The 23,989-nt window shown below is 50.1% G+C and overlaps 9 protein-coding genes across 9 annotated transcripts; 5 read left to right on the top strand and 4 right to left on the bottom strand.

Annotated features, from left to right (window-relative positions):
• Positions 1-2,875: 2,875 nt before the first annotated feature.
• Positions 2,876-4,897, top strand: ARB_03033 (uncharacterized protein; the record flags this gene model as incomplete). The annotated part of the gene is made up of 6 exons (XM_003010286.1): positions 2,876-3,270; positions 3,304-3,640; positions 3,670-4,017; positions 4,065-4,274; positions 4,312-4,573; positions 4,659-4,897. The coding sequence occupies 6 exons, from the start codon at positions 2,876-2,878 to the stop codon at positions 4,895-4,897; spliced, it is 1,791 nt and encodes a 596-aa protein (XP_003010332.1).
• Positions 4,898-6,017: 1,120 nt separating this feature from the next.
• On the bottom strand, positions 6,018-7,243 carry ARB_03032 (uncharacterized protein; the record flags this gene model as incomplete). The annotated part of the gene is made up of 4 exons (XM_003010285.1): positions 6,018-6,082; positions 6,219-6,307; positions 6,383-6,507; positions 6,590-7,243. The coding sequence occupies 4 exons, from the start codon at positions 7,241-7,243 to the stop codon at positions 6,018-6,020; spliced, it is 933 nt and encodes a 310-aa protein (XP_003010331.1).
• A 342-nt stretch (positions 7,244-7,585) lies between these two features.
• ARB_03031 (uncharacterized protein) lies at positions 7,586-8,041 on the top strand (the record flags this gene model as incomplete). The annotated part of the gene is made up of 2 exons (XM_003010284.1): positions 7,586-7,692; positions 7,810-8,041. 2 exons carry the CDS (start codon positions 7,586-7,588, stop codon positions 8,039-8,041), a joined length of 339 nt encoding a protein of 112 aa, XP_003010330.1.
• Positions 8,042-9,694: 1,653 nt separating this feature from the next.
• Positions 9,695-10,237, top strand: ARB_03030 (uncharacterized protein; the record flags this gene model as incomplete). The annotated part of the gene is made up of 1 exon (XM_003010283.1): positions 9,695-10,237. One exon carries the CDS (start codon positions 9,695-9,697, stop codon positions 10,235-10,237), a length of 543 nt encoding a protein of 180 aa, XP_003010329.1.
• Positions 10,238-12,004: 1,767 nt separating this feature from the next.
• Positions 12,005-12,439, top strand: ARB_03029 (uncharacterized protein; the record flags this gene model as incomplete). The annotated part of the gene is made up of 2 exons (XM_003010282.1): positions 12,005-12,063; positions 12,127-12,439. 2 exons carry the CDS (start codon positions 12,005-12,007, stop codon positions 12,437-12,439), a joined length of 372 nt encoding a protein of 123 aa, XP_003010328.1.
• A 100-nt stretch (positions 12,440-12,539) lies between these two features.
• ARB_03028 (uncharacterized protein) lies at positions 12,540-12,725 on the bottom strand (the record flags this gene model as incomplete). The annotated part of the gene is made up of 1 exon (XM_003010281.1): positions 12,540-12,725. One exon carries the CDS (start codon positions 12,723-12,725, stop codon positions 12,540-12,542), a length of 186 nt encoding a protein of 61 aa, XP_003010327.1.
• A 232-nt stretch (positions 12,726-12,957) lies between these two features.
• Positions 12,958-14,492, top strand: ARB_03027 (uncharacterized protein; the record flags this gene model as incomplete). Its single annotated transcript, XM_003010280.1, has 3 exons — positions 12,958-14,060; positions 14,128-14,322; positions 14,408-14,492. 3 exons carry the CDS (start codon positions 12,958-12,960, stop codon positions 14,490-14,492), a joined length of 1,383 nt encoding a protein of 460 aa, XP_003010326.1.
• A 3,021-nt stretch (positions 14,493-17,513) lies between these two features.
• Positions 17,514-18,789, bottom strand: ARB_03026 (uncharacterized protein; the record flags this gene model as incomplete). The annotated part of the gene is made up of 4 exons (XM_003010279.1): positions 17,514-18,018; positions 18,217-18,249; positions 18,322-18,536; positions 18,598-18,789. 4 exons carry the CDS (start codon positions 18,787-18,789, stop codon positions 17,514-17,516), a joined length of 945 nt encoding a protein of 314 aa, XP_003010325.1.
• A 2,057-nt stretch (positions 18,790-20,846) lies between these two features.
• Positions 20,847-22,115, bottom strand: ARB_03025 (F-box domain and ankyrin repeat protein; the record flags this gene model as incomplete). The annotated part of the gene is made up of 1 exon (XM_003010278.1): positions 20,847-22,115. The coding sequence occupies one exon, from the start codon at positions 22,113-22,115 to the stop codon at positions 20,847-20,849; it is 1,269 nt and encodes a 422-aa protein (XP_003010324.1).
• Positions 22,116-23,989: the final 1,874 nt, after the last annotated feature.

Below are 23,989 nucleotides of genomic sequence, written 5' to 3'. Positions count from 1 at the left end.
TTTGGTGATTTGAGATAAAGATGATTTGGACCACGAATATAGAAGCTAACGCAGGAGCGGCGGCGGCGGGCGTTTGCAGGAATTTTCCGTGGTGCGATTTTACGGAGACAAAGCCAAGGCGGATGCTGTTTATGCGTAAGTTCTCTCTGATGAGCTGCATCAAGTTCCGTGACACACTGACTGTTGTTGAATGTGTGTGTGATATCTAGTGGCTGTGATCCTCTCACAGCAGAGGACATCGCGGAGGTAATCGTATTCACTGCTGGGCGGCCGGAGAACGTCGTTATCGCGGATACGTTGATCTACCCACAGCATCAAGTGTTTTAGTTTTTTTTTTTTTTTTTGCTTTCTTTCTCCTTTCAAATCAAAGGAGCCCCCAACCGAGCAAATCTTGTCTTCCGTTTCCGTTCCTTTCCCCCTTCTCCCTTTCCCCCGTTCTGGAGTCAAACGTGAATTTTTGTCTGACACGCGCGCTCCCTCTTAGGGCTCGCCAACGGCTCTATATAGGAGGTCATAAGCCCAAGAAGCAGAACGGGCAGAAGGTCCGAGGGCAGGAAAAAAGAGATGAATCCGAGGACACGGATGAGGACTTGACCATGTAGATATGTATATAGAACGTGTCTTGTCCATTGTCCCTCCGTACTATTGTTACTGTCTATCAAACCCCCTTTTTTTCGAGTCCTTTGCTATGTGCCTCCTGCCAAGCTTGTCCGCTCAGCTTAGCTCCTACGCTAGATTGAGTAGATGTACCTTGCATTGTCCGGCGGGCGTAGAAAAGTCCCATCCAGGCCAAAAAGTGATAGTCTCTTGAGGTGAAAAGAGGTAAAAATAAGAAAGAAGAGGAAGAAGAAGCGAGAAAAAAGCACTTTCTACACGTGAAATGTCGACAGGGCAGGGCATCCATCATGGCTGTTTTTGGGCTGAACATCACCCGCGAGGAGATCCACGCACGCCGACAGGGCAGGGGGGTTGCCAATAAGTGACTTAAGTGGTGTGAGGTTGCTGTGGACTTGGACTGTTCCTTTAAGGCTAGATGGCCAATATAATACGAGAAACGAGAGGGTCAGATCGCAGAGTAGGACACTCCTGTGACATAAGACTCTCAAGATGCAATATCAATCTTGACCGTCTGGAGCCCAAGACCAGGATGAGATGGACGAGTATGCTACTCCGGAGATAAGAGACGGATCCTTCGGCCAGAGACCTGCTGGTCATGACGTCTTGCTCGTGCCAGCGTAGAGCTATCGAAGTCGTAGATGTGTGATCTACTACTCTTGCATACATGGGCAATAACCCGACGAACACGGATGCAACACATGTACTCTCTGTAAGCATACCGATAATATAGTAGTTATGATAGCAGGCAGCGAGAGGTTGCAGTCGACGCCATGAGTAACTATACTGTACATCCGAAACTCCCAGGACCAGGGATTAGATCCGCATGGCACGACAAGCCCTGTCGTTGCAAAAAAGAAGAAAGAAGAAGAAGAAGAAGCAGAAGATGCACAAGGAAATATCCGTAATAATAAATTAAAATATGTATATCGGCCCAGCGAGCCGACGAGAGCAGGGCCAGGGAAGGATAACCTAACTGTTAAGCACATACTCCGTAAGTAGCTAAGTGTCCCCTCTACCGAGATGAGACGTGGGAGTGGGAGGGGAAAGGTCAAGGGCTGCAAGATTTTTGGGCCTGGCAGGTCGAGAGCAAGGGAGAGCTGGTGGCGTGTGAAACCCTGACAGGGCTGACCGGTGAAGTCACAGGAGAAGTACAGAGTAGTACCTTGTACCTGTACTCCGTACCTTGTACCTAACTGGCGGGTGGTAGTCGAGCTTCCTAGCACCGGCTGGCGTAACCAACTCGAGCAAAGCAGTCGTACTTCGAAGTAGCAGGACGACGGAGCCCTGACTCCATCAAGGTCGTTTTGTACGGAGCAGAGCCAGAGTGAGTGGCCATTTCGTAATAAAATAATAATATGTAGAAAAGCATGTGCAAAAAAAAAAAAAAAAAAAAAAAAAAAAAAAAAAAAAAAAAAAAAAGGGCAAATGCACTCCAGCCTCCAGCCCGGTTCGGGTCTCTGGGCAGTCTCCATGTCCTCCCAGAGTTCACGTCTCATGCAGGAACTAGATCACGCACGCACGCAGCGAAGTCTCAGGTCAGCCAGTAGCAGGACGGATACTCCGCCGTATCGAGACGCCATCAGCGAATAGAGGCCTGGCTGTGACCGCCCGGAGCTCGCAGGACAGACCAAGTGGCTGTCCGTTTTGACTCCTGCTGGCTGGCTGGCTGGCTGGCTTGCTTGCTTGTCTTGTCTTGTTGGCCTTGTTGGCCTTGTTGCTACCCAGGCAACCAACCGACTACCTGCATCTGCGCCGTGTGAGAGCTTTCCCCGGGGGAGGCTTATTATCACACATACATAAGTAAGGTGCTTGCACCGAGTAGTCAGGAAAGTAAGTACTTTACATCATCAGTAAGGTACATACTCCGTAGCTTGGGCGAGCCTAGCTGGTTAGCGGGTGGGTGCTCGCAATCTCCGGCGTCAAGCCAGGCCAATCCCTTTTTCCCAAGGCAAAAAGGCGTTAAGTATCAAAAAGTAAAGCCTGGGATGGATGGGACCTGAGGATGGGGAACAGGGCCCCCTTTTTTCTCCCTTCTCTTTCCAGCTTCTGCAACTCCACTGGCTGTCTAGATGGAGAACGTGCCAACGAGGATTCTCTTAGAAGTATACTCCGTATCAGTGTAGTGTGTAGAGTAGAGTAGAGTAGAGTACTCTGTAGAGCAGTCGATTCTGAGCCGGAAGGCTGGCGGGCGGTGGCAGGATGATGCCTGCTGGGGATCTGCGGTGCCTGCGGTGCCTGCGGTGCTGGACGGAGTAGCATGTATACGGGCAGGAAGACGCCTCAACGCGCCGTCGTCTGGCTCGCTGAGACGCCCGCGGCCCTGCTGCAGGGTTATGCCTGGAAGACGACGCTGCTCGAGGCTGCCCATCGCCCGCTGATGCTTGTTGTTGTTGTTGTTGTTGTTGTTGTATCTGCTGCTTGTTGCTTGTTGCTGCCGGCTGTTCGTTCGTGGATGCCGCCGACTGCCTGCATGGTCACTCACTCGCCAGTAGAAGCGACGGCGACGAGGAGGAGGCCTTCCTGCAGGCCATCCAAGTACGGAGTAGCCAGTCGACCTGCATCTATCTCTCTCTATCTCTATGTCTCTCTCTCTCTCGTATCACTCCTGTCGACTGCTGTTGTTATCTCTTATGTCGTCTGTCGTCTGGTGCTGTAGTAGAAATAATAATCAACAACTAAGAATAGCGGTCCCTTTTTTTTTCCTTTTTTTTTTTCCTTTTTTTTACTTCTCTCTCTCTCTTCTTTTTTGCTTTTCTTTGCTTTCCTTTTTTTCCCTTTTTTTTTAATTCCCTTTTTTTTTTTTTATTTCTCTTTCTTCCTTTTCTTCTTCTTCGTCTTTTCTGATAGCAAAAAAAGGGCGAGCGTCAACGTCGTCGAGTCGAGTCGAGAGCAGCAACGAAGAATCCAGCGTCTCGAGCAGCGCCCATCTCTTCTCTTCTCTTCTCTTCTTCTACTACTTCTACTACTTATCATCTTCGTCTTCTACTTCTTCTTCATCTTCTTCATCTTCTACTTCATCTTCGTCTTGTCGCCTCCAGAAAAGGAGTTAAGAAGCTGTCCTTTTGCTTTTTCCTCCTCGCCGTCGCTGCTCAACTGCTGCAACCACCGACTCGAACTCTTGCTGCGATCTCTCGTTTCTTCTTTCTTTTTGGCCCTTCTTCTGACTTGACGTCCTTCTATATCTCTTCTCTTCGTCTCTTCTCTTTTTCTTCGGCCTGTCGAGAATCCGTCTGGAAAAGAGGGAGTCTCCAGCGTTGTCGTTGTCGCCGTCGCCGTCGTCTGCTCAGAAGCCCCCCTTACGCTGCTGCGTCGTCGTCTTTCTTCTTCCTCTTCTTCCCCTTCTTCCTCTTCTTCTTCTCCGGTTGCTACGACTACTCTCAACACATCATGGCCTCACGAGTAAGCCGGCTCCTCTTCTGCTCCCTTACTCCTGCTAACGTCTGCAGTATCTCCGAGAATACAAGCTGGTCGTCGTCGGCGGCGGTGGTGTCGGCAAATCCTGTCTGACCATCCAATTGATCCAGAGCCATTTCGTCGACGAATATGACCCTACAATTGAAGGTGCCTTTCCCTTCCTCTCTTCTTATTCTCCATCGTCTCTGTCTTCGTCTCTGTCTGCGTCTTCTTCGTCTTCTTCGTCTTCTTCCCTTTGTCTCGTACATAGACTCATCCGTCACAGACTCATACAGAAAGCAATGTGTCATCGACGACGAGGTCGCCCTGCTAGACGTGCTCGATACCGCCGGCCAGGAAGAGTACTCGGCCATGAGAGAACAGTACATGCGAACCGGCGAGGGCTTCCTGCTCGTCTACTCCATCACCTCCCGCCAGTCGTTTGAGGAAATCATCACCTTCCAGCAGCAGATACTCCGAGTCAAGGACAAGGACTACTTCCCCATCATCCTCGTAGGCAACAAGTGCGACTTGGAAAAGGAGCGAGAAGTCTCACAAGAGGGTGCGTCTCTTTTCTCTTTGCCTACTCTCTCTCTCTCCTCCCCCTCTGCTTCTTCTACGAACATCACCTAACTAACTCTCGACAGATGGCGAAAAACTAGCACGCAGCTTTGGATGCAAGTTCATCGAGACATCAGCCAAGTCACGCATCAACGTCGACAACGCCTTTTACGATATCGTTCGAGAAATCCGCCGATACAACAAAGAAATGTCATCCTACTCATCTGGCGGCGGTGGATTCGGATCCCGAGGCCCAGAGGGCAAGATGGACGTCGACGACCATGGCGACCAGGCCGGCTGCTGCGCCAAGTGCATTATCATGTAAACGGAATGAAAACAAGATAATAACAAAAAAAAAAAAGAAAAGAAAGAGAGAGAGATGGAGAGGGAGGAAGGGAGGTTGGGGAGGGAAAACATTCCATGGAAAATCCGAGAGACAGGCGGGCAGGCAAACCAGACGACAGACAGAACGAGCAGAGGAAAGAAAGATATTAAACATAACGGACAATGGGAGGTTCGGCCAAGGGAAAAGAGAAAGAAAGAAAGGAAAAAGAGGGTCAATTCGACTGATAAGAGACACGAAGTGACGCGCAAAAAACACAGGTAGAGGATTCTTTCCAGGGGTGTACGATTTTCAAAAAGGAAAAGCAAGCCATTTTAAAACCAAATCATCTTCAATTGCCAACATTTACAGTCAAGAGCAGGGGAATCGGATTCAATGCCCGAGAGCAGTCAAACAGGGGGGGACCCAGCAACAGCCGAATCTCACTCGACCATGCTGTGTTCTGTTCCGCTGTCTTTCGAACGAGTCGCACATATAACCGAGCCTCCTCGGCCCTCCCCCCTTCTCCTCTCACCGTCCGCCGCAAGGATAACCGAGAAAAAGGCACACGAATACGTCCATCTCTCTCGAAAACACAGTCTCTTAACCTTCTCGATCGGTCCAGGATTGCACAGTTGATTGACCATTTTTGATGATACTTTTCATTTTTCATTTCTTTTTGTTCTATCTGGAATTTCATGGATATAATCTTCCTTTTCTATTCCCCCTTTGCCTTTGCACTTTGGTTTATTCCCACCACCCCATATCCCCCTCCCCTTGCTCTTATTTCTTTTGTTATCTGTTGCCTTCTCCCTCATTCATCTCCTTTCTTGCTCCTGGATAGCCTCCCTCGTGTCTCTATTGCGCCCCCTGTGTCCGTCTGTTCGTGCGTTCCATGCCTCCATATACCACTTTATACCACACCACACCACACCATGCCATATACACCATTCCTGTCAGTACTGTCCATCGATCGGTCTGTTATTTTCTAATTCTATTTCTATATTTCCTTGTCTCTTTTTTTTTTTTTATCTCATCTTATTACTACTATTTCATTTCATCTCTCTTATACTCCTTTCTGTTACTTCTCCTTACTTTTTCATACCTCCTTAATCTACCTTACTTATCTAACCTGCTCTACCACGGTGATATACGAGAATGCGCAGGCAGCTCTGTCTCTCTCATCTTCTAAAAAAAAAAAAAGACACTCGAGCTTTAACCGGGAAGATAACTACTTATTTACCGTCTGCCATTCTTAAATTCTTGTCTACATCTTACCTACCCTTACTTTTTCGCTGTGAGTATACTTATCCCCCTCCCGTACCATACCATCTTGCTCTCTTTTCTTTTCTTTTCTTTGCTTTTCTTTTCCTTTGCTGCTCATTTTGTGTCTTACTTCGTGTTTTGATATCCCTATATACAGTCTCTACACTAGTTACGCTCTCATATCTATCTATCATACTTCTGCTCGCTTCCATCTCCGCTCACTGCCAGGCTGCTTTCTTTGTTTCTCTTTCCCTTTTACATATAAAATAGCTGAATGCCTGCACCATTTTCTCTCTCTCTCCCTCTCTTAGCAAGCCAATAAGTGATCTTGTAGATGCGCCACCGGTCTAGACGTCTATCAGATATATATATATATCAAACATAACCCAAAAAGTATGTATACCACATATAACAGTGGTAAGTCTATACCGTCTCCTCCTCTACGTCCTCAGGATCATCCTCGTCCTCCCTCTGTACCCTCCTACCCTCAACATTCTTCTCGACCTCCGGCACAAGGCTTTCCAGGTACTCTCTGTCCGCACCCACCAGGGTAACGGTATTCCTTCGCTTGCCCCAGCGCGGGTAACTGCCTACCTTGACGCCCTTTGGTTCGACCCGCGCCGCAAGATCAGTCAGATATGCCGCTACCGAACTTTCCACCAGCGGGGTAGATATGAGTATCCTATGCATTCCTTTCCCCTCCGGATCAACCAGGCGAGGCAGCAGTATCGGTTTGAGGCCTTCCAGCAACCGTTTGAATAAAGATGGTACGCCGGGAAGAATGTACACGTTCCCATTGACCACGGTTACGGGGACCCAGAGTTCCTCGTCGATGAAGAGAGCCTGGTCTTCGAGAGGAATGGTTTTGTCCGTGGGCAGCTGGACCATGCGCAATCGTGCCGTCAGGGCGTCCGAGGGCGTGTCCCAATTGAAGTTAGGGCCGGCCTGTTGGGGCTTGGAGAGACGGCGCATGCGTTCGAAGGCCTGTTCGTGCAGAACGAGCGGGAGGTTGAAGGCACGAGCTATCGATTGGTACGTTATATCATCGTGTCTGGGGGAAGTTAGTCTTGTCTTGTCTTCCATAAGTGAGGTGGTCTGTAGAGAGAGAGACTAGTTAGTGAGGTCGCGGTGGTGAGACGTACGTTGGCCCGATGCCTCCGCTGGTCACGACAAAGTCGTATTTCTCACTCATGCGCCGGACAGCCTCGATGATCTCGCTCTCTTCGTCTGCGATGACTTCCACTCTCTTCAATTGTATCCCGAGCTTGAAGCAATATTCCGCAAAGTGCGGGGAGTTCGTATCAACCGTCTACGGGCCATCAGTCAGCACAGTTGGGTCAATTGAATTGTCAGACCCAGGAGAAATCGAGACAGACCTTACCGCCTAGCACTTCATCGCCTATGATCAGACACGCCGCCGTGCAGATGGTCTTCCTGAAGTTCTCGCGTGCCGTCGCCGATGAGGCTGCGGACGGCGTGGACGATGATGTCATTGGCGATAGGGACGAGGACGGGAACGCTGCGGCAGAGCTGTGGGCGTAGTTGGGCAGAGGACGGCTGAGATGGCGGATCACCTGGCCGATGCGACTATACATGAGCCTGTCGGTTCGATGTTAGCTGTAGAAGGAGATAGATGTTGGTGTTAATAGTGCTGGCGTAGGGATTGAGGAAGAAGAAAAGAAGGGCGATGAGAGAAGAAAGGAAAAAATAACGAGCGACCAAAAGGCAAAAAAAAACGTCACCCCACATCTTACAACAGTTCTGCGAGCTGGCGGTGTTATTATCCGTTCGACACAACGATCAACAGCTGGCGAACGAAAAGACGATAAACAGCCATGGTATGCAGTGACTTTCGATGCTGAGTGTGCCTGCTCGGGCTAGCTAGCTAACATGGCCAGTCGGACACACGCCTGTACTCGTTCTCCCCCGAGACGACAGAGAAGCTGCGCAAGTTCCGTCTGGGAACGTCGAGGGCCAAAGACCCCCAGGCGATGATATGTAATGACACTGTGCCTGTGCTGAGGACTCGTAGGAGGTCCTGGCGAAGAGAGCGTGGCTGATACAGAGACAGACATGATCGATGCAAAGAGCCAGGAGATCCGGCCGGTCGACGGTGAAGTCTACTCGAAGATGGAAGACCTGGCAGACGACCTTCCCGATTCTTCGCCCCGGTTTATCCTGCTCAGCTATCCCCTGACGATAGTAAGCCTGCGCCATAAACTATCTTATTCTGTTACCGCTGGTGGTATTATTATTATTGGTACTACTGTATGCTGACCTGGGCAGGCTGGCCGTCCCGCCGTCCCCTACGTCCTGCTCTACTACCTGCCCGAGAACTGCAATCCGTCACAGAGAATGAGCTACGCCGGTGCGGTGGAGCTGATGAGGAGCGCGGCGGAGGTGAACCGGGTGATAGAGGTCGAGAACGAGACGGACGTCATCGAGATCGAGAAGAAGCTTCAGTCACAATAACTGTCCCTCCCTGCCTAGTCAGGTGAACTGCTGTATATAACCAGGGAAGACGGTCCAAGACGACGCAAATGACAACAGGAAAGGCTCATGTTAAGCGTCAGCCGTGAACGGAAATAACCAGCCCGACCGACCACTAGTTACTGAGGGTACTCAGGTTATCTCGATGCTCTCGGTGGACTGGCCGGCAGATAGACCGACGAGAGAGTGTCGTACAAACACACCTAGCCCTGTCCATGTCCCTGGGAAGAAGCAAAAAGCTGAATCGTTTCATAAAGTCACTCCCCCGTTGGCAAGAGGATTTAGTTAAAAATCGTTCTTGAATTTCATGTTTTATTTTTTTTTATATAATAGTTAACTATACGTATCGTTACCGCCAACCTGCGACAGCCAGGGTGCCTGCAGGGCAAGACGGACGACGATCGATCGATGGGACCGCTCCCTGTCCATGGAGGGCCGAAAGAAGGAAATGGGCCGGGTATCGCATCTTGACTTGATTATTATCAAAAATAGCCCATCCTCTGTGACGGTGGACTGATCGGCATCAATCGCATCAACGCATCTCCTGCTTCGGCCTTGGCTACCTTGCATGCTGCCGGCGAAAATTGAGGATCTGGTCGGCGATGCTGCGGGCCTTCTTTTTTATGTAGTTAGTTCGAGTATCCGTACAGAAGAAGCAAAGAGGACAGGAAGAGCGGAGCCATCTAGTTAGTTAATTACTATCGTCTATGACGTGAGAGTACGGAGTAAGTAAGTGGCAAGCGAGCGTGTGAGGCTTAACTGAGATCTTTTGGTCGTTGAATATCAGTCCTAATTGCCGTTTCAACTGTGTATCTCAGGCCGATTGCTTGAAGAGTCGCGCTTCAGCAATGATTAGTAGGCGAATTATTTTATTTATTTAGACGCGCCAAGGCGGCTGATTAGTTAAGCTAGTTAGTTAATTACGTCATTCACTCGAAGGCGGCTCTTTATATATCGCCCACTCCGTCCAGTCAAAAATACCGACATCACTGCTCTACATCCTTTCTACGTACACGTTTACAGCTTCGAATCCGAAAAGTCGCCATGGAGGAAACCCAGAAAATAGCCCAGACTTACAGCGTGGGCGATATACGGTCCCGGAGGTCCCTCTGGTATCGGTTGCATGTATATGTCTATGACCTTCGTAACTTCAGGACAGACAGCGCTGCAAGGGATCGGCTCGACAGCATAGTAGACATCACATACCTGGGCAAACCGTATTTTAACGAAGAGGAAGCCGAAATCCTTAAAAATACTATCTCTAATAGTAGTGGGAGTAAGGGTGGGACAGAGACACTTGCTCAGAAAATCGAGTCCACGCTGGATGAACGATTGAATCGCCGTATGAAGAAGCGTGTAGAGAGTGGAGACTTCAGGGTGTGCGCCGCCCATGATCTTGCACCTATCTTTGAAGCCTTTTTTGATATACCCCCGAAGAAGCTAGCCAAGCAGCTCGCCTCGTTGATTAGTTTGCGGGGACTAAGACTTCGAGACGAGGATGACATCTCATATATCCTTGGTCAAACTAAACTCCAAGCTCTTGCAGCGAAATACTCAACGGGCAACAAGAAGAAGAAAGGCAGGTAGTCACTCCTTCTATATGCTTCTTAAGTCAAAAAGAGACGGGATCGATATCTCGACCCCCTACTTCAGCCGGTAAATGGAAAGCAAACAGGGCACGCCGCTGTAGACAGTGTTCAAGGGAGTAACTTGGAACCCTCGACTTCTCTGATACTTCAAGCCGAAGCAATACTTTCTTCTATTGAAGCGACCTCTGAATACCTAGATGTGATCTACGCCTGAAGGCAAGGCGGTTTTGGATTTGGGAGGCTTCTCGCATTGAACCATGCTCCCTATTTTAGCGGCGAAACGGTAACGGCGATTCTCAACGGATTCCAAGGCTGGCTTGGAAAATCTCCTTACCAAGAAACAGGAACGCAGCCAGTCGTACGGAATCTGTGCGTCTCACGATCTGTCGCCGCTAGTTGAAATGGCTTTTCGGTATTCGGTGGTTCTTAGTGCCAAAGATAAAATAAGGTCCTCTCTCTGCCGCCAATGGAGGAGCTCCCCCCTTTTGGCCCAACGGTTTGATAAGGTGGACATGAATGCGAAGAAGCCGCCCAAGCAACGACCGAAGAAGTGGTGCTGTACGGATGAGGACACTACGAAGGATACTCTCGACTAGAATCGTTGTTTTGACATAGCATTCGTTGACTATATTCGAATATCTGTATATTATTATTTATGTACGTGGAACTAACAAGCAGTCCACTTGTATAAACAATCCTTCACTTTACCCGAGAGTTTTGAGTATCTAGAAGGTTAGCAACTATGGGTAGCAAGACCCCGTTATTAGGCAGCCATGTCATAGCTCTCCAAAGTATAAACTAAATAACTTCTCTATCCAAAAAAATTCTCTGTGTCAGATCCGGTGAAACTCCCGTCTACTCCGTGCATAAGGAGAGAGTACCAGAGCCATGGTCAGGGGAGAAGACGGGGATGGATGGAGATGTCAGTAGTGTCTATCAAGCTGCATGGGCCCCATACCCGACCCACAGGCAACTGTGCTCCGAAGTAGCGGTCGGCCGGCAACTGAACTCGTGGCGTCCGCTAAGTTCTCTATCCTCACTTTCTGATAACTCTTGTTTTCCTTACAGTTCCTCTCTGTCTGGCTGTTTAGGTGTGTATCAACTTCTTCTTTTTAGCGTCACGGGACTCCACTTTAAGGTTTAGTGGTAAGTTACGGCCGGGAGGTTGCCAAGGCCGGTCCCGGTGGTTTGGGTTTTACATAAGCAGGCAGCAGTGGGTAGCCAGTGAGAGCGAGAGACAGCGAGAAGGGGCCGCAGCAGAGTCAAAACCCGGGAGAAAAGCGAGAGAAGAGTGCCAGCGCATTGTGGAACATGAGACTGGCAGGGGGGGCAAGGAAGGTCGTGCGACGAGCACCAGCAGAGGGGGTATGGTGGGTGCATAAGTGACGGAGTGAGTGACGGTGCTAGTGAGAGGCAAGTGAGCGAGACGAGCGAGCGGGCGGGAGAACTAGGCAGCGCGCCGCCGAGTCGGGACTGAGGGATCCCTGCGCATGCGCCTTTTCTGCTGGCTGCTTTAAGGGTGGGTTTGGCGCGGCGTGGTTGGCCGGCGGGACGGCTGGGCGTGCTGGGGTGGCCGCCGCTGGTCGCTGAGTCATGCTGAGATAAAAGCAGCGGGTGGGTCGCGATACCGACGGGCCTGTAAAGTGGAGACCGGTACGGTAATCGTAATACAGTAACGGGACGACCAGCCAGTTGGGTTCGAGAGAAAAGATAAAAGTAGATAAAGTGAGATTTTGCAGGCGACGGGAAGAAGACGGCGAGGACGATGGAGGAGACAAGACAGAGCAAGCAAAGGGTGGAATGGGAGACGAGATGGGAGAGAAAGTAAACAGAGCGCGAGGAAGAAGCGAGAGCCGAGTGAGAGCGAGCGAAATGAGCGCTGGACAGAGACTCCATCGTGATATGGCAGCAGCAGCAGCAGGTGCCAAGGGTGCCAGAAGCGAGAGGCGAAACGGTGGAACCGCCCAAGCTAGCGGGCGATGGGACGGAGGAGGAGGAAGACGCAGATGCAGCCAGCAGCAGCAGCAGCCAGAAAGCCAGAGAGCCAGAGAGCACGCAGGGAGTCGAAAGCGTTGATGCTTTTCTTCTTCTGCTGCTGCTTCTGCTTCTTCTTGCATCTCCCTCTCTCCCTGCTCGGTGCAGACTCTCACTCTCTGGCCGGTCTCTCGCAGCAAGGCTCTCTCGCAGTCTCTCGGGTTAAGTCTTGCCCTGCAGTGAGCGACTTTGGCCCTGTTTATTCACGCATCGCTCGAGAACCAGCGAAAAAAAAAAAAGCCGCCCGTACAAAGAGGCTCTTTTCTTCACTCTCCGACACTCCAACCGCCGTCCATCGCCATCACCATCACCACCTCCAGCAGCGAAAAAGGAGAAGCCGCAGCAGCAGAGGACGAAGAGAAGGAGAAAAAGAAAAGCACTCCCTGGCCGTCCTTGTCTTTCTTCACCCCGTACGCTCCCATTCCCAACTCCACGGTTTCGGGGCCTTCCATCGCTCAGCTCGCCCGGCGTTGGAACCACGCTCGATAGCCTCATTGGCTGTGCTCGCTTTTCCTCTGCGCAGTTCTGGGGGGTTGCGTTGGCCGCTGGTGTCTCTCTCTCTCTTATAAAACACCCTTGCTCTCGTCTATCTCGACCATACTCCGTCCTCCTCCTGATTCATTCACCCTGGCTGCTGCTCGCTGACCAACGCACCAGCCGTTGTTACTGCTCTCGTCGGCGGCCATGGCAGACTCCAGGGACCCAGGGAAGCCCGGCGGCGACAAGGAGAAGGAGGATACCCTCTCCAAGTACATCCAGCGCATGAAGACCGTCCTCAAGGGGCCTCGCAGAGCTGTAGACATGGACAGGAGGTCAGTCTCCCTCCTTCTTCTTTCTTATCTATCTGTCTACGTACTTGGTGATACTAATATATATACTGGCTGCAGACCACAGCTGGCTGCTCGTCCTAGAGCCGCTGCTCCCGCAGACGCAGACCTCACCACAGACCCAGCAACAGCATCTCCGGCTCCAGGTCAAGGTCAGGGTCAAGCTCAACCACCGCCAGCTCCTCGTCAGTGGACCTCGATGCAGGAGGAGCGCGCCCGCGCCCTCTTCGCTAAGTATGGCCTCACCCTCGAACCAGGCGAATGGATCACCGGCCCTGCTACTGGCCTCACTTCCTCTCCGGCCGGGCCTACCTCTCACCCTACGACCAACGGCCTCACCAACAACATCTCTGCCGGCAACAGCCTGAACCAGGTCGAACGAGTCGAGAAGCCCATTCGTATGCGTGTTCGTCGCAACTGTCACCGCTGTCTGGCTACATTTGGCGCTGACAAGGTCTGCGTCAAGTGTGAACATACCCGATGCAAGAAGTGCTTCCGCTACCCACCTTCAAAGTCAGAGACAGCTTCATCCGAGCCCAAGAGGGAGCGGACCCAGAAGAAGATCGTTAACGTTGCCAGCAGTAACACCGTTGCGGGTGCCGGTACTACAAACACAGCTGCAACAACCGCTGCCACCACCGCCAACAACAACAACAACAACACTATAACACCAACACCAACTGCGACAACGGGCGCTGCTACTGCCCCTGCTGCTGCCGGTGGTGGTACTGCGAGTGCAGGTGGCACTCGCGACCGTGCAAGGGAGGAGGGACGAAAAACTTGCCCTGAGAAGATTATCTTGACCATTCCCAGCCGGACGGGCGGACAGGACCTTGTGCGCAAGCCTGTTCGCCAGCGTGTGCGGCGAACCTGCCATGTCTGCAATACGTTATTCGAAGGAGCTGCCACCGAGTGTCTGAAATGCCACCATCTCCGGTGCAAGAAATGCCCCAGAGACCCGTATGTCTTTGCCTCTCTTACGGCCTGGCCACCGCTTAGTCTTGCAAACGCTAACAACCTCTTCTAGGGCGAAGATGGACAAGTATCCCGATGGATATCCAGGCGATGCCGAGCCGCCATTCGAGCCACAGGAACGCGTCTGGAGGAAGCCCCGTCGGCGCGTTCGATGGACATGCCATGAGTGCTCTTCCATGTTCACGGGAGGAGAGAAGATATGTCTCCAGTGCCACCACGAGCGGTGCGGCGACTGCATTCGAGATCCGTACGTCTTCTCTTGATTCCTCTTTTTTTAATTTTTTTACCTTTTACTTTTTCACTTTGAGAGCTTCTTTCTAACGATGAAACAGGCCTAAGAAGATCAAGCCAGAACCTGATCCGGAGATTCTTCGGCGGGTCGAGGAGAAGCTGGCGCTCATAGACGTCTCTTCCTAGATCGACTATATCAAAAAAATAAAAAATAAATAAAGCTCTCTTCGCCATCACATACAATGAACGACCTGTTGTGCCATCTCTTGCTTTCCTTACCTCTCTGCTTCTGCTTCTACCCTGACGTTGACCTGCCTAGCTAGCTGCTATATTCGATTTACTACATGACGGTTTTACGACTTTGATGCTTGCCCCTTTTTTTTACCATTATCATTACCTTTTGACTTCTCTTCACTTGCCTCCTTTTTAGTCGCCTTGCATTCCGCCCGACTGGCCTTTGCTTCACACATCCTTAACGATCCCGCAAAAGATTGATAAGCATCCTGTTGTTCCGTGTATTGATGTATACCCTCGCTCATCCTTGATACTAACCACTTACTACTACTACTTCAACTTTACTACTACCTGCTACTTTTACAGCAATACACAGAAAAACAGACAGACTAGACAAGCAACTAAAAAACAAGGAACAGAATTTAATCTCCGTCTATTGCTTCTGCATTTAATATATGCACATCATCTATCTATCGTACGTTTTGCCTCGCTGTAGACTAAATAATAACCACCCCTTTTCCCCTCGCCGATTATAGCAAGTCCATGCCAACGCTCCTTGACTATACCTTCACCCCTGCTTATACTCAGCCCCCCCCCTCAAGTATTAGTACTATGCAACGCATCTGCGTCTGCATGTTCACTCGCCCATCCTCTCAGAGTCTGTTCCAGTATGATGGCCAGAAACAGCCAGAAGCATGTACTTGACTTGGCCGGACCCATGTATATAGTGTGTGCTTTCCCCACAGCCAACCCAGCGACGATAATTCGGCCAGTCATCAACCGCCGCTATGGAGAAAAGCGGCAGGGGGAGGACATGCAGTCGGTAGTTGTTGCGGGAGCAGCGAGAAAGAGAGAATAAGTATAATAATTATTACACCATCCATCCAATCGACCCCCCTGGGCTCGTCCGTCGATGGGCTCCGCTGGCCTTTGCTCCCGCATTGGCGCTTTCTGGTTGGCCATGGGGATAAAAAGTAAGGGATTTGATCCCCCTGACGTTCGTTCCATGCCCAAGGACATCGCCAAACAGAACTGGTTACTTACTTCTCTTCTTGATCTGGTAGGCTGGCGATTCTGGTCCTGATTTTCGTCGGGCGGTAAAAGGGCCCTGTTAGTTACGGCCTGGTTGGCTGGTTCAGTTTAAGCTTCTTCAGGATTTAAGGGTATTTTGCGATCACTCATCCTCCTTGCCTCCCATCTCATCTCGTCTCGATCAGCCGCCGGGCACAGAGAGTGGGGAGGGAGGGAGATGGGGGAGGGGGATACGTAATTAGATCTCTTGGTCCCAGCCAGCGTAGTATCACGGTGGTACTCTATCAAGTTCGGCCGGACCAGGGCCGTCAGTAGTAACACGTGTAGCACTTTCACCAAGACAGAGCGGAGGGATTGATAACTGCCTCCCCACGCGCCTGGATGCAAGCAGCCCATAATGCATCGGTGCTAATATATGTCAAGTATGCCTCATATCCTGCATCAACAGCTAGTTAGTGAGGAAGTTATGAGTTGTGTCCACCTAAAACTCGGGCCTGGCTCCTTCTCTCAGGCAGCTGGCCGACTTGAGAACTCATCCATAATCCACATTGTTCGATGAAACCGAACGATGCATAAAATTAAACGCACCCGGGCTTCGTATCGTCATGCAGAAGAAGACAGGCAGAAACGAAATGGAAGAACAAACTCAGTTCGGTCCCGACTCTGCACCCCCTGTCTTCCGAACATTATTCTGATATAGACCAGGATAGAGCCCTTTATCTCCTGGTTGGGAACGCATCCACCAAGAACGACTACCCCATCCCTGTGTCAATGGCCTCTTCTGGGCTGTTGCTCCGTCACCTTACTTACCGTCCGTGGCACCTCAAGGCAAGACCAGGCGGGATCCGTTACCCCGTTTCGTCCACGCTGCATCTGCGTTCCAGCTCCAGTCCCAAAGTGACGGAACGGGGAGAGAATCTTCTCCCGAGGCATTCCAATTCCCCCATTTTATTTCTTTCGTCAGTGAACCCTTATCGTCGAACCCCATGCTCTTTTTTTTTTTTTTTCTCCTCTTCATGACTTCATTCCATGGTCATGGGAATCCATTGCCTTTCGCCCTTCGCCTCTTGCCTGCATCATACTGTGAATGGCAAATGCAACACCAAAAATCTCGTTGGACCACGAGCTTTTTTATCTTTTCGTTCCTTCTTATCGGTCGAGAAAGAAAGTCTTGTTTACTCCGTACTCTCTTCATTCCCGCCTGACATGACTCGGGTCAGATGGCGTAGAGTTAAACGATTTGCTGAACCCTTGATAGCAAGTAGTGATATCTGCCTTTGATATAGGCAGGTAAGCTGGAAGGCAGATAGAAAAATATATGCGCCGCGCTATGTATAGCTTCGTTTCTGGTGGAGGTTAGTTTGGATACTGAGTTACTAGCCAGAGATTGAACGAACTGCCTGCTCTTGTCAGGCCTCACCTTCACGACCTGGTGGAACCGTGGCGTATATAGGTAAATATATGTACCTCCCCAGAGATGCCTGCTGTGCGGCCCACGGAACGCGATACCGCTGGTTACCTCAGTGTCGGGGAGGGCTTCTGGGGGCTTTTTCTTTTCTTATATTTGGCTTTCCTTCCTTTTTCCCTCTGTTTTCCTTCTTGTTTGCTTCCTTCGCCTCTTACTTTCGTGCTCTGCTGTGCAGTGTGCTTTTGCTTTTGGTGCCCAAAAAGAAGCGAAAAAAACAAAAAGTCGATGTTTATTTACTTTTTTTCTTTCTTTCTTTTTGACTTTGGTTTGGTAATTACGGTAATTGTAACGGTAACTGTATCAGTAGCCGTTTCAGGTACCGGTACGGTACTATAATCACGTGGTAAAGTCTAATTGGAAGGAGAACCAGAAAAGACGCAAGAGCTTAATTAAACCCGATATAAGTATTTCATGCAGGAAGATTAGCTATATTACTACTGAGATTATTTAGCAAAAATACCAATGGAAACCCTCTAGAGGGTGTATTTAAATCCTTCCAGTCCCTCGATGGGCCTCCTTGCTCTCCCCTCTTCGACCTCGTTGTTTCTCTTCCAGAAGATGAGTGTCGTGCATGCCACAGCCACCAAGATGAACAGCTGGAAGGCGGTCGTCACCCAGAGACCAGGTACGTATCTAGGCGCGTCTTGCTGTCTGAACACTGTCGAAGCAATGATACCCCCGAGGGCGCCGAATCCAATCTGCAAGGCACTGCCCACAGCTCGTTTGGACTGGAACCGGATATTGTTTGACTGGTAAGCGAGGATGGCTGGGATATTTCCTTGGCAGCCAGCTGCTCCAAGGAAGAAGCCGAAGTAACGAACGTTGTTGTTTGGGTGATATGCTGTTATCATCAGACCCATGATACAAATGATGGCTTGGACGGCGATGATGGGTGCTCGCATGCGGTACTTGTCGGCCACCCAGGACAGTGCCATCGCTACAACGCAGGCAAATATCGTCGGAGGCGCTGTGAGAAGGCTAGTTATGGCTGGAGAATACCCCATAGCCTTGCCACCCCACACAAGTTAGCATGTGCGAAACAAAGTGTTGGAGAGTATATGATCTTACTTACCCGGATGATAATAGGGGCAAAATATGTCAAAGCATATCTTGTTACCCAGATTAGTCTCCATTTTCAATGTTGTTGAATTCCTTCCCTGTGTATGGGGCACTTACGCTGGAACTGTGGTTGCCAGGAACATCGTCGAACTATACACATATTCATCAGCCTCTGCGTCAACCTCCAAGGAAAAAAGAAAAATCAACCGCGGGATGAATTACAATGTCCACAGCTTCCAGTCTGCCAAATGGATCCTCAGCTTAACAAGAGTGAGCGGATCAGGGACCGAGTCAGCTCTGTCTTTCTCCAGTCGGTGTGAGATGTATTTCGCCTCGTTTGATGAAAGGAATCCTGTCTTTGAGGCCTTGTCGGGAAAATCTATGATAATGAAATAAGCTGCTATCGCGATGGCCTGAGTCATGGCTCCTTCAACGATCTATGTTCCATGATTAATCTTGATGTGCTCTTAGCCGCATGGTGAGACCTGGGGAACCTACAAAGATCCACCTCCATCCATGGAAGCCTGCAACACCCTCCATTTGAATGAGCCCAAAGGACAGGATACTTGAAAAGCCGCTAGCGAGGACCGAGATAAGGTAGAAAATGGCCAGCCTTTCATTCCCAAGGGTCAGTAGCGCCACTGATATCCTGTAAAGGAGAAGAATGTGCATACCTGGTCTGGACTTCATATCTCACATACCAACATGAGACAAGATAAACACATCCTGGGAATAATCCTGCTCTCCATGTTAGTCAACAGGACATACCACCTACATACTTGTTGAGCTTACCGGCCTCAAAAAAGCCAAGGAAGAATCGACACGCAACCAAAGCTGGATAGTCGTGAACGAAGCCCTAGCAGGAACGTTATCAATCTTCACGCCCATTTTCATATCTAGACCTAGAAGCGCCTACCGATGCCAGCATAATCGACCCCCAGGCAAGTGAAATACCGGCCAGCCATGTGGCGCTGCCAACTTTTCGCAAAAGCAGATTTGACGGGAGCTATATTCACATCGTCAGTGAAAGCCTTCAGTTAAAGTGCAGGGTGGTTATTGGCGTACCTCAAAGATGAAATACGGAATGAAAAACACTAGCAGAACGACGGAGTACCGTGAATCAATATACAGTTTCAACTCTTTGTCCAACCCCGCTATACGGGCGCTCGAAATCTAGTGAATTGTGTGAGCTTTGCTTCCTGGATTCACATTTGGACAAGAGGGAGGGTCGTACATTGGTTCTGTCAATGAGGGAGATGGCATACAGCGCACCAATGATAGGCAGCAATCGCCAATCTATCCGTCGAATAAGCTGCCTTTCTCGATGTTCACAATCTTCAAGGAACTCGATAGCATCATCGTCCACCACAAGCTCGCCCTCCGGCCTATGCTGCAAAACTCCCGGTTTTATATCCATAGTGCCTGAAAATGAAAGAAAAATTGAAAACGAATGTGGTACTGTCGAGGGCAACCAGTCACTCCTCAAAGACAGTTGGCGGGAGGGAGGGAGTTGAGAGATTTTAAACCGGTTGAGCTACAGCAACTGACCCGGCGTTCAATTGCCTGCGTTCAAGGTGCATTCCTTAACCCTGCAATTTTGTGCATGGACTCCGGGAAATCCCTCTGCTTGTGATCCACCTCCCTGCAAACGTGCTATAGGGGGCAGTGGATGGCAGCTTGCGCTCCCCTACGAATCCCCACTTCTTTGCATAACTACATATATATTCTATATATACGAAAATGCTGCCAGCGCTATCTGAATATAGAGCTACCATAAGCATTGCTGTAGCGTTTTCCGAACAAGTCTGATACTCGGGTGAGTCCTCCAAAAGCAGCCCAGATTGGGCATGATTCTTCACACGCCATTCCAATTAAGGTCATGATTGTCCGTTCTTCATATGATTTGACGCATGGATAAGACCGGGGTTACGGATCGCCGTGACTCTGGACCGTCTTGCTTCCTGGAGAGACGGGGGAAATCCCATGCATGGCGGTACTTGGCGCGGATATTGCTGCCTTTGTTTTCGCCCAGCCAGGGCTGTACGCCGGTCCTAAAGAACATTGCTACTATCTATTATCTACTATCTAGCACTCCATTGAGAGACGGCTAGGCCGTAAGTCAATTGCTGGGATAAACAGACAGAGTGCCCGTACATAACTACCGTCCAGCGCTGCCCCTCTCCATGGAGAATCTGTGTTACAGTAGATCACTTTTGCATTCCATACTCCCGACGAGCTTCCTGACTCCATTTGTTATCTGACACTACTATGTGTTGATTTCGATATCGAACAAAGACGGCACTTAGGCGTTGGGCTCTTCGAACCGTAGTCTTTTCAGCTACGTGGGCCGTAAGTTTTAACCTCCCCTTGACAGACAGCTCTCCCGTTGAAGCGGTGACTGGCATCGGGCGTTTTAGCCGCTGTCCTTGACATCCGATACACGATAAACAGTTTTCCATTCCTTGAATCCCCATTCGACCAGATGGTGTGCAGAAGACTGGCTGTTTACATGCGGCTATTGTGGAATCCGGTCCTTAATAGAACGAACGTGCCACGTTTGTAGTGGGTATCGGAAATCGGGAACCAAATGTGAAACGCCCGATTGGAGACTTTGAGAATAAGCTGGACCAGAGGAGACAGTTTGATTCTTACCTAGGTACTTATCTCTATATGCACTCCGAAGATATCGATCAGTCAACAGTTTCACGCACCGACGGGTATGCAGAATGCTCCAACCTCCCGCAACTTCAGCTACAAATAAGGTTGCTACTCCCTTCTGCCGTCAAGAATCGCATGGTTTGCTTAGCCTCAACATAATTCTGGACCATTTCTCTGATAACTTCGTGTTCCCCGGTAGTAGCGTAAGTCAAAACCGTAGCCCCGTTTGCATCCTGTATGTCAACGTCGATGTCGGCTCTCCTCAGTAAGCAATCAACGTTACGTCTCTGCCCGGCTTCCACCGCGAGCATGAGAGCCGTCCGGCCTCGACTGTCTCTTATATTGACGTCGGTGTCTTCCCGTGCCAGTAGAACTTCCGCGGCATTGTCAGAGGTTGTATAGCCCATGTCGTCACGCGCTGCGAACATAAGAGCCGTTCGACCACGGTGGTCTTGTATATTGATGTCAGCATCTGGCCGGTTAAGCAAGACGTAGACGAGGTCACCAAATCCCGTTCGTGCGGCGTGCATGAGAGCTGTGCCATCATGGACTTGGAAGTTCATATCAAGCTCTTTTCGTTCCATTAGCAAGGAAGCTATGCGGTTAAACCCGCGAAACGATGCAATAATCAAAGCGGTGTCCCCAGCATTGTCTGCGGCATTGACATTGAGATCATCTCGCTCCAGAAGTAATTTGACTACTTCGAAATGTCCGAATTCCACTGCCTGCATGAGCATTGTCCTGCCGGTTTCAGTCGTGCAGTTGATATCAATCTCCTTGCGGTCAAGTAGGAGCCTCAAACGAGATGCATCGGGATGGTATATTGCACGAAATGCAGGCCGGTGGCCGGGGAAGCTGGCGTCAAGGTCTTCCCTAGCAAGAAGAGCCCTGGCTATGCTGCTGTTGTCCTTTCCTATCGCAATCACAAGCGCAGTGTCTCCCTTCTCGCTCCGTACGTTGAAATCTATATCTTCTCTCTGCAGGAGAAGGTCGACTATACCGGTATACCCCTTATGCACGGCAACCATCAACGCTGTGAAGCCTTGGTTATCTACGGCGTTAACATCGAGCTGCTTGCACCCTAGGAACAGCTTGACCATGTCTTCGTACCCCAGATTGACGGCAAGGCTGAACGCAGTGGCCCTCTCTCCGTCCGGCACATTCGGATCAATGGAGCTTGTAACAATTATGCTTGCAATCTGGATGTCTCGCTCTGACACAACAAGGTGTAGCAGAGAAGAGCCATCACGGTCCCGGCGGTTGATTTGCTTCTTCGTCAGGAGATGAGCTATCGAAGGAATCGCACGTATATAGCTGAGAAGGTCCTTCGGGCCAAGATGGTCGGCGATGATATACATGATGTCATCATGGAGATACGTTCTCTTCTCTGAACTCCGACTCCTCCCCGCCGGTCTCAGGGGAAGTCTGCATTGTCTCTGGTGACCTGTCGAGTCAAGTATGGAAGCCATTTGATGGAGTGTTACGGAAAACTCCGTATGCTGCTATGCGATCCACGGGAAGCCGTGAGCGGTTAGGGACAGGATGAAGCTGTATAGCCTGCTGACAGCTCGACTTTTTGAGGCAGGAGAAATAGTTAGTTAGGGGGCCTGGCCTCTCTTGCCTGTCACTTTCATCCCTGATGCAGTCATTACACAGGTATTGGCAGCAGCTAGTCAGACAAGCAACTCGCCAGTCTGGTTTATCATCGAATCACCCCTTTTGGTCTGACTCTTGCAGCTGGCGATGTCTGCCGTTAGTTATTTGAACAGCCAGAGAGCAAGCCAACTCCACGTGATGAGAGGCCGCATGAGACGATGCGAGACGCTGCAATATAAGAAGGACATCTTTCTAAGCGAAGCAGAGGCATGGAGGGGATGGTTAAGTTCTACAGCCTACTCGGTTCGTCGCTGGTTAGTTTATTGGTTAGTTACGTGGGTGATACAGAGACAGCCGGAGGTGAGACGGGGGAGTATTCGAGCCAAAGGAGCCGGCATTGGCACCTCAGGAACAGATTTCGCTGCTGCTCGAGGCCTTCTGTTTAACCATATTTTGATGATATTTTGAATCAGTCTTTTTGTTCAATAATTGATAGCCAGATGTAGCTCATAACTAGTTAGTTGGTGCAACTTTTGGATTTCTGGGCTGGACTTGAACATGGCATTTGCAGTATAACATTTTGATGCAATATTGGTTCAATATTCGCATGTATTTGCCGGTCTTGGAACTCCCGACAGGATCGCAAGTGTTCTTAGATGTCGAGTGGCTGCTGGGGCTCTACAGCTGGTTCCTGGTACGTTCAGCCGCTGCAGTTTGGTTCCGTCGGTCCGTTTCCACAGTTACCTTGCGAACTTGGTTGGACAGAGCCGTTCGAACCAGTTTCCCAGGACAGCCGTATATATAGACGAGTCCACTAGAGCCCGCTTCTTCACCTTGTCGATATTTGGCTTCTTTTGCACTGTGGCTCGTTGATGCTCTGATGAGCCACTTCGAAGCCTCTTTCGCTGGCTGTCTTGGTCACAAATATTCTAGAGAATCGATCGAAAGGATTGACTGCATTGGAATGGAACATCGTTGACATTCAAAGGCGGGAGTGGCTGCTCGATCATCCTGTGCCTGTGTTTCATTAGGGGGGAATAACGACCAAGATATGAGGACGGTCTTCTGTTGGATAACAAACTATCGGGCGAGAGGTTTCTCTGCGAAATCAAGGTCGTTTTCCCTTTGGATAGCAGGAATTTTGCCTGCGTATAAAATTAAGACTGGCAGGCATGGCTCGTATAGTTATACAGCAGCGAGCCAACCGATATTCCCCCAAAAAAGTGACAAGGAGCGTTACGTGCCACAGTGGATGGGCTGCGGTGAGACCCTGACAGATGGACGGCCTGGCTTAAAGGTGCTACCAGTGGTACGTTTGAGGAATCAAACTCGCATATAACTAAGGCAGGTTGAGGTTTCATGGTCCTCGGGATGTCAAAGTGTCCAATCGATACTCCATGCTGTGGCACATCGGCCAATACGGGGTCTGCCGTGACGATGAATAAGGGGCTCAGACATGAATCTCCGACCCCGGCTGCCGTCGTTTCGTAAAGGAGGCAGCCCGATTTCCTGGGGTTCTTTTTTGGCTTGATGGGTACGGCTAACCGAGACGCCGCCAGCCATGTATGTATGTAAGTATGTGCTTGTCCAAGTCACAGTGCATGAGGCATGAGAAGGGAAGCCAGCACAGCCATCT

Source organism: Trichophyton benhamiae (genome assembly GCF_000151125.1).
Source record: "Trichophyton benhamiae CBS 112371 chromosome Unknown contix01456_5.r1.exp, whole genome shotgun sequence".
NCBI classification, from domain to species: domain Eukaryota; kingdom Fungi; phylum Ascomycota; class Eurotiomycetes; order Onygenales; family Arthrodermataceae; genus Trichophyton; species Trichophyton benhamiae.
The sequence above is the reverse complement of the archived record's forward strand: the minus strand, read 5'-3'. Positions and strand labels throughout refer to the sequence as shown.